At 42.5% G+C, this 9549-nt stretch overlaps 1 protein-coding gene across 1 annotated transcript; it reads right to left on the reverse strand.

Annotated features, from left to right (window-relative positions):
• Positions 1-1945: 1945 nt before the first annotated feature.
• Positions 1946-9417, reverse strand: LOC135518010 (AN1-type zinc finger protein 5-like). The gene is made up of 6 exons (XM_064942819.1): positions 9216-9417; positions 4521-4693; positions 4281-4386; positions 4006-4103; positions 3737-3865; positions 1946-3572 (listed from the first exon to the last, which is right to left on the reverse strand). Exons 2-6 carry the CDS (start codon positions 4672-4674, stop codon positions 3424-3426), a joined length of 636 nt encoding a protein of 211 aa, XP_064798891.1. The 5' UTR covers positions 4675-4693; positions 9216-9417; the 3' UTR covers positions 1946-3423.
• Positions 9418-9549: the final 132 nt, after the last annotated feature.

Consider the following 9549-nt stretch of genomic DNA (forward strand, 5'->3'; position numbering starts at 1 on the left):
TTTTAGAACAAAGTTCTACATTATTAGTAAAAATGTGATCAATACATGTGGATGATCTTGTTCCTGTAGTGTTTGTAAACACCCTGGTAGGTTGATTAATAACCGGAACCAGATTACAGTCACTGATTACAGTGAAAAGCTTCCACTTGAGCAGACATCATGATGAAAACCTGTCAATATTCAGCTCCCCAAGAAAGTAGACCTCTCTGTTTACATCACATACACTATCAAGCATTTCACACACATGATTTATATACTGACTGTTAGCACTTTGTGGTCTATAGCAAGACCCCAAAAGAAAAGGCTTCAGATGAGGCAAGTGAACCTGCAGCCACAACACTTCAAAAACACTTGACATGAGATATACTGTAAGCATTACAGGGATATGGCTCTGAATATATACACCAACGCCTTCCCCATAGGAATTCCTGTATCTTCTATATATGTTATATCCTTGTATTGATTGCTACAAAGGAATTATCGAAATTAATCTCAGAAATGGCTAATATATGAATGTTATCTGATGTTAGCAAGTTATTGATTTCATGAACCTTATTTCTAAGGCTACATATATTGTCAATATGGGCTATTTTCAGCCCTTTCCTGGGTAGCTTACCAGTGATAGACATAACATGGAAAAGAGCAAAGCAATGAAACATTCAGCAGTCGATTAATCAGTTGGTGTTGGTAAGTTTGTTCGTGTGCTGCTGGGTTGAAGCTACTAACCTATAGGCTTGGCTCCCTCATCCATTCCAGGCTTTTGGGAGGGAGGACAATGAGCCTGTCATAAAGGATGTAAGCAATGTCACCAAGTGCTCTAGCAGCTTTCATGGCTGGGATAAGTTCTTTCCTCTTCTGGCGCACAGCTGCAGGATAGTCCTCGTTGAGGAAGATGTAAGTTCCTCTCAAGTTCTTGGCACTTTCCAGAACAGCTGTCTTGTCCTTTAACCTCAGGAACTTGACCACTATCGACCTGGGCCCGTCACCTGGGCTGGTGATGGGTTTTCCAGTCCTGTGGGTGCGCTCCACCTCAAATCTTCCTGTGATCAATCTTCAGTTTCTTTGAGATAACTTCCCTCACTTTGTCTTTAGACCCCATTCAGGTCTTATGTGGAGATTCTGCAATTCCTTCCCCAACAATGTTGTTCCACCTTGATTGTCCCTCGAGAATCTGATTTCTGTCATTGTGATCATGGATTCACATACAGAAATGATGTCCTCTCTCAATGACTTACAGATTGCTGTCACCTTGCAGTTTTGTTTAAACTCATCGAGCTGACCCTGGGGGAACTACAAACTGCTCTTCGGGTCCTGTACCCCTCAGGTAGTTCATTCTTTTATTAGTTGAATCCACCAGTATTTAGACAACACTTGAAGCCATCTTCTTGTTGTAACAACTGGTTGTAGAACAATTTTTGTTAGTTTAAAAGATCATTCACCGGTGATAGACATCACAGTCCTCAACTGTACTCCCACTCACCGGTGATAGACATCACAGTCCTCAACTGTACTCCCACTGGCTTTGGTCTTTGTCATAGTAGCAACGTAGGCTACGCTGTTACTCCTCGCAGTTCCAGAAAGGGCAAGTCACAAGGAAGCATGAAACAGCAGGGATCTAGACAGACACAAACCCGGGACAATCCGTTATCCCAGCTACAAGGGATAATCCCGTCGCAGGCGGCATTCACGTCAAGAAAACCCCTCTAGCTTGATAGGCTGCTATGCCAAGCAGTTCCCCAGATCCTTGGTTGGCAGGATCCATGGACAGTTAGTTGCTGACACAAACCGCATCGCGGGACCCCAAAAAAAGGTAGCTAGCTAGTAACTTTTTCAATAGAACAGTTGAGACTCAAAACAAACCAAGCTTTCCCTCAATTCAACAGGAAGTTAAAAGGTAACTCTCAAGCCACTATATGAGTGAAATAAATTGCCACAGAGTACATGATTCTATATCTCTGTACATAATTTTATTTACATGGTACAATTTTGCTGTAATGTTGGGTAACAAGATTATATGTGCGGTACATAAATATAAAGATGGTTTGTACAAACTTGCATAACTAAAAAGGGTTAAAATGAAAAAGGTGAAATCTCACAGCCCTACCGAGAGACTAGAGCTGAGCAGCCAGACACAAAAAAGGTCCACTGGATCAGTTCTGACTACTGAGGAACACAGGTACTTGCACACAATACTCAGCCACCATCCATCCATCAAATGGCATACATTAGACATGTGTTTAATACATAGCATGTGATTCGCACTACACAATATAAATCAGAAATATATCACACATTTTCTGGGAAATATTGATCAAAAGATTAGTGGACCTAACCCTTCCAACCTCAGCAATCTGGTTAATTTAGGCTATTTGTCATTGATACAACAACCCAAGCAAAACATCCCATATCCTCAAATAAGATCACAGAATGTGCATCAGCACTGTCACATGACAACAGTTTGGGGTCACATGACCTGATCTCAATTGCAGGAAGTGAACGGTCTTCCGCCAGTCTCCCATCCAGCCAGACAAAGGCAGCGCCAAGTTTCCCCTTCAAATACACATTACATCACAGCATCAGACCTAAATACTTTTAGAAACCCCATCTTTAACAGATACAAGTAAACCTAAGCAATGGTTTTTAGTGCAGCACACATTGCAGGAAGAATGAACCAGTGGAGCAGGCTTGTATGAGTACACTGATATTCTGTTTGATTCAGATGAATCTGATGAGAACCTATAGGGCTGGAACAGAACACATCCATCCTCCAAGTGTCAGTGCCGCTTTCACCATTCATACTGGATGATCATTTCATAAGCATCTTGAACAGGTTGTTCTTTAGGTGATAAAAAAAATAAAAGACTTCATTTGTTAAAGTCACTTCTTCACATCTGATCTCACAATAGAGAATGTGCTTGGGGGCCTCCCCTGAATTGAGGCCCCATACAGCACAGACACAAACATGTCTGGTAGTACATATAAATGGACTGATCCGGTCGGGGCTGTAACAGTCTCATAGGCTACAACGTCCCCCCTCTCCTCAGAGAAATCTCATAAATACAGAGTCAAAGTAGTAAACTCATGACAACCACAACACATCAGACCGCCTACTTGACAACAATCAGATTCCCAAAAAACACTAAGAATTAAGCCAGGTCCAGGCGTCCCTGGAAAAGAGTGTCCTAGTCTGCTGATTTTTTTTTAGTTCTTCTTTTGTCTTTAATTTTTTGTAAAATCGTAAGCTCAGACAGACAGAAAACAGAAGAAAAATGTGATCGTTCATGCATTGCAGACAACTGGATTCCCCCCATACTGTAAAAAAAAAACAAAAAAAAAACGAGTCCTTTAGAACGCAGGTCAAGCGCGAGTCCTTTTTTTTTTGCCAATCACTCCAAGTGTTCAAGGTCAAAGTGAGAGAAGGTCTTATATTCTCTGGATCTTGTCAGCCACCACCACGGGGTTCTCCTTGCGGATCTTGGCGGCGGCGTCGGCTTTGTAGTCATACGGGCAGTTGTGCTTGTCTGAATAACGGTGGAGTCCACAGAACAGGTTCCCACAGCGGCAGTCAAAACCTGACAGAGCAAAAAGGCACAGTGAGTCAGTCACACTAATAGACCCAGCTCATATCACCTCTGCACATATACTCAATCATAGACAGGCACATAAGCCATAGTCTTGACTGAGGTCTGACTGAATAAGCAACATTCTTTGGCAGTACTGGATTGTTTGTCCTCACCTGTGAGGCCAACCTTCTTGCGGCACATGAAGCACCTGTTCTTTTTCGGTTTGGCGGAGTCGGGTGACTTGGATTCATCACTGCCGGCAGCACTAGGAGGGGAAGCTGAGGCGGTGGGCTGAGTGACCACTGGAAAGACCAGAAAAATAAGACATCAAAACAACAGAGCCCAGAGACTATTCACAACCACCTCCCATCACAGGCCTGTCACCACTCACGTGACCCCCACCCAATGAGGCACTGAACACCCATATGAATCAGACACGCACCAGGTTCTGCAAGCTCTGCTTTAGGCGACGCTCCTTCCTCTTCACAGGAAATGCTCATCTCGGTCATCTGTTGGGTAACAGGAAGAGCTGCTGCCCCACTACAGTGAGAGAAAGCAAACAGGTGCTATAGGCCAGAAAAAATTCTCCACTTCATACTAGCAATCTCATTCAGATGTAACAATATAACAAACGTGGTGCGAGAGGAGTCATTTGGTGATACTTGGTCTTAAAAAAATGGTTTCCATGGTCATTTCAGAGAAGCAACAGACCCTCACCTGGCAGCTTCGGCCTCCGCTTCAGCAGCAGCAGCATTATTCAAGGATGCCTCAATTCTCTGGATAGTCGAGGTCTCCATTGTGGGGCTACTGGACACACTGCCACCTAAATGAAACCATACATGATTAGATAAACTCAGAGAAAATGCACTGACTGCAAAAACATGGAGTTGTAAGGCATCTGCTTCTCAAACAGATAAAGATTTTAAAAAACAATTATGGAGGAAAGGCAGATCTTACCCATTGCACTCAGGGGGCTCACTCCATTGTTCTGTCTGGTCAGGTGGTCCTTATAGCAGACAGAGCACATGCCACTGGTCCTGGGGTTTCCAAAGAAACCACAGCCGGTGGCACAAAGCATGGGCGCTTGGCTCTGATTGGTCTCCTGTGCCATCTTTGCTGATTGAATTGTCCTGAAAAATAATTAAAATAGAGATTCCTTAGAAAATGGGAATACATTTTTTTAATAACACTTTCGATATAAAACGCGGGTCAAAAGTTTTTTTAAAGGTTTTGAAAATGTAGATTTCTGAACGCTAATGTAACCTGTGCCAATAGAAGATACTGAACCCACAACCTAAGAAGCAACATGCCTACTCCAGCATTCTCAGGGCAGTCCTGTAATCACTGCAGCATTGAGCTGCTTGACACCATTAAAAGAAAATCCCTGCCACTTAATTCAGGTAACCATATATACCCAACCATTGTCCCATTACGGCGTCAGAGCACAGCGTCGCCAGTGAGGCCATCTTCCTTTAGACTTTGAACTAAGACTACTACGACTAAGACCACTACTAAGACTACGTTGGCAAACAACCTGAAAGGGTGCATTCACACTGCCACCTAGAGTCTTGTTTGAACAGATATATAGTAGGGTTGGGCTATGTCTGGAATCCTGCATCACAACTGATAATGGCGCTAACGTTGTTGGAATGGCCATGGCTGAACTGTTTCGGCCACAATCTCAATGTTACAAACAATTCTCTTAAGCAGGAAAAGGCCAACACTGACAGAGCATTTGGTGTCCGTCGAGCTATCAATGGTGTGTTCTCCAAAAAGCTAGCCGAGAAGAGAACTGCGTGATGAGCTCAGACTCACTCAACACTCCCCAATCAAACTCTATTAATTATTGTTTTAAGATGGTCATATTATGGATCGTTTGGCAATTAGATTTTTAGGCCCCTCTGGGTATAAATAAAATACTGAATTTGGCCTACTACTATAGCCCAGAAAAATGCATTGAATGACACATTCATAAATGGCAAAACAGTCAAAAACAAATCATAAGAAACCAGGTTAAGTGTTTAGCTTATATCTAGGAGATACAAGAAAGTTCTAGACAGAGACACACTAAACAAAAATATAAAATGCAACATGTAAAGTGTTGGTCCCTTGTTTCAAGATAATCCACTTGACAGGTGTGGCATATCAAGAAGCTGATTAAACAGCATGATCATTACACAGGTGCACCTTTTGCTGGGGACAAATAACGGCCACACTAAAATGGGCAGTTGTGTCACAACACAATGCCACCGATGTCTCAAGTTGAGGGAACGTGCAATTGGGATGCTGACTGCAGGAATGTCAACCAGAGCTGTTGCCAGAGAATTGAATGTCCATTTCTCTACCATAAGCTGCCTCCAATGTAATTTCAGAGAATTTGGTAGTCCGCACCGGTGCGCCAATCGACTCTAGGTGGTTAAAGCCAGAAAAATATAAAATGCTTGTGTTCCTTGTCAGAAACCTTTTTTGTAAGATATGGCTAAAATAATAGGCAGAAGGGTTTTATTACCACTTATCGAAAGTGCTGCTGTAGGAGCTTATGCAATGCCATTTGCTCAATTCAAGGCTATGAATAAACCCTTCGACAATATTATAAACATTTGTTTATATGTTTAACTTGTACAAGTAATGTGCACTGGAAGTGCTATTGACAGCCTGGTGTAGGCCTATATAATTAACTGTTTGGTTTGCAAGGAGGGATTTTCCAGCAGCACACAATTAGTTTTTCCTAAAGCTTTGGTCAGGTGAAGGCCAGAAATGCATATGTTTGCTTAAACTCCTCATCTGATTAATCCATTTTGTAATAGATGGTTCTCGCTCTGTCAATATTACTGTACCATGTTTTTATTTAGGCTATTCACAAACATAAAACTTTGAGAGACTCAGTTAATGGCTTCTTACATTCAGTTGAAGGTTGATCATGAAAGAGTAGGCTATATGCTTAAGCCAACAAGTCACATTCAAATAGAATGATGATTTGGGGAAAAGGGGAAAGAAAGCTTTTAAAACAAGCCAGACAATGGAGTGTCCGCTGCAAAAGGCCCATAATCATCCGACATTTAAGAGGTGAGAGAAATGTTCAGACATTCTGCACAGCTTTTGGCACCATATACATTCATTAAAATAGACTATGGCAAATAAGAATAGGTAGGTCATTTGGTATGTTTCCTGTTGAGTGGTGCACGACTCCAGCTGTGCCAGCCAAGTTAAAACAAGAGTCTATTAAAAATTCTACTTGCTTCCGTCACATCACGACATCAGACATTGTTGATCTCCAATTACATTGGAGTATCGCCCAACTCTTATTAAGTAAAGGATGGTGATTTACCGCAATCTGTAGTTAAGGAAGGTTTCCTCATGAGTATAATTCAGTGTCATTTCCTTCAGTTAACTACTTAAAATGGTGAAAGTCCACAATGGCGCTGCCCATGCTAAAGCAGGTTTCTGGGCACTAGGGTCCTCGATCTACGGGTTCAACTCAACTCGCTCACAGTGGGTTTATTTGGAGGCACATTGAATGTTCTCTAAACAGAGATTTGATAATCCCAGGGTTTTAATAGCCTCGCTGTCTGGAGGTAGTTTAAAAAAATATATATATATTTTTACAACATTCATTTCAGCACCATCTGTCAGTCACTCTTTCAGCACTGTTTATCAGTTGGGGTTGATAGCACCACCGGTGAGTTCATCACAGTAAATGTGTGGTTGCCTGCCTGGTTATCGTCAACAGACAAGACAGGGGTCTAAACAGAGGGCGGGATGTAAAAACAGTGTTCAATCATTGTCAAGAAGCAACCAGTCCTTCTGCTTGCATCACTCACTATCATGTCCAGAGATGAAGAGTGGTGTGTGAACCTTTCCCCAACCCAGAGCTTTCTGATCAGCTACAAACAACTGGGATAGTGGTACTGTAACAGTCTTAAGGCAGGTTGATAAATACCCCAAATTAAGTAGCCAGTTTCCATGAGCTTAACCGTAGCCAACTAGTCTGGTCATGGAAGAAAACGAAAAGCAAGTTGAGGCACTTGTATCAGTCTTCTAGGAACCGAGGAGTGCCGCGCAGGGGTGGGGAGACTCACAAGCCCATGCCACGCTTTCTAGCGAAATGCGTCAGAGGTTTCCCCCAGAAAGGCACTTCAAACGCCGCATCACGTGTATGCCTGCTGACTGCAGTGCTCTTTGCTGCTCCAAACTCGCATGGACGGGGTATTAGCTTTCGCCTGTCACAAGGGTGCAATGTGACAGGCTGATCTCAAAGGCGCATCCACACGACCTCGCTACGCTATTTATAGGTAACCCTGGAAGCCCCACTAAAGTTTGGTTACGTCACCAAACCGTAGCGCCTGCTCACAGTGAGACGAGTCCGTTCGTAATTTGTTTCTACAGAAAAGTGTGGAGGGCGCTCACGGTTTGACAGATATGGTAAATGTTTACATACAAGCTGCAATGCCACACACGCCTTGAATTGTATTGACAAGAGCGGTGGCTTTGCCTTACACATATATAATAACCAGTGTGCTGCTAGGTAGCTACATTATAAGCCAACACCAACAGTCCCATCTCTTAGCACATATGATTTTGATGTCTGCAATACCGATGAGCCCCCCATTAATCAACTAACAATGTTATACAAAACTACAATGGATCTACCATTATCCATTTAATAAATCCCCCACACAGACTGGCAAGCTAGTTGGGACAACAGTTCCGGGGAACGAATCAGACGGTGCAATACCAGTACAGCTAGAGTAGAGGCCTCGATTGCTCTTTAAATCCACTGAGTCACGCTAGGCTACGTAGCTAGTGAAGATTGTAATTCCGACATCTAACTAAGTTAGCCTACCATCACTGTACTACCAAACAACGTCGTGATAGATGTTCAGCTAACTACAAATGATCATACAGCAGTAATTACTATGATCCAGCAAGATAACTAGTGAAATGTGGTTCATCCAAGTCACGACGATTACCGTTAGCTAGCGAATGTTAGCGCTTTGTCTTTTCCTTTTGTTCCCGTTTTGTCAATTCAACATGAACAAATGTAGTTCTTCCAGTAATTGACGTATACCAAAACAGCTGTAGCGACAGTCAAATAAAACGGATGTCAATTTAAACAGACTTCAGGGACGTTAATCATGTAAAATATTCGAAGGTTGAGCAAGTGGCCTCGAGTTGATCCACATCACATTCAAGCTAGCTTAGCTAACGACGACGCATACGGAATCAGATAGTCGCCGTTTTAGGTCGGCGCTGGCTCATGAGAAGCCTTTGGACGATAAGTCCTACTTGCTAACAATGGTTTTCCGCGGAGTAATAAAAAAGATTTGACCCCCCCCAAATAAACAGCCAGCTAACGTTAACTAGCGTAACTTAACCCCTCATGTATTGAGAAAAAAAAGTACATATCTGTATTTAGCTAGCTACTGACCATCATTGTGTAATCGTAAAGTAATGAAACTAGGTTTAAATAGCTAGTTAAACAAATTTAAGTTGTATTTTAACGGTAAAACTAGCTCGTTAGCTACCGTTATCGATACCCTTTCAAAGACACTCAAAAGCCAGTAACGTTCGTTAAACATCAACAATTACTTTGCTTTTCATAACGCGCAAGCGAGTTCGCTGGAAAATATTTTGTAAAGGAGTTTAACTTACCGTCAGAACTAGTGTTTTTGCACTGTAACGTTAGTTGGTCGTTCGCTGTACAAAAAGTCCTGGCAGACTCTCCGTTCCCCTTCCTGAGATACTAAGGGCTCCGTCTAAAAGTACGCCCGCTAGAGAAGCTACTGACTGTTTTCCGCTTCTGTTTTTTTTTTTTTTGCCTTCTTTAGTACGAGTGGTAACATACGTCATGGAAAATAGCGACCCTCTGATTGGAAGACAGGAGTGTAGGGGGCACCTAGTTTCGGTCGTCGCTGATATGTAACCAGCATGCAACACATACCCCAAGTATTAGCTACAATGTAACCATTTTGAATAATTTTTGCGG

Source organism: Oncorhynchus masou, chromosome 28, assembly GCF_036934945.1.
Source record: "Oncorhynchus masou masou isolate Uvic2021 chromosome 28, UVic_Omas_1.1, whole genome shotgun sequence".
Taxonomy (NCBI): Eukaryota; Metazoa; Chordata; class Actinopteri; order Salmoniformes; family Salmonidae; genus Oncorhynchus; species Oncorhynchus masou.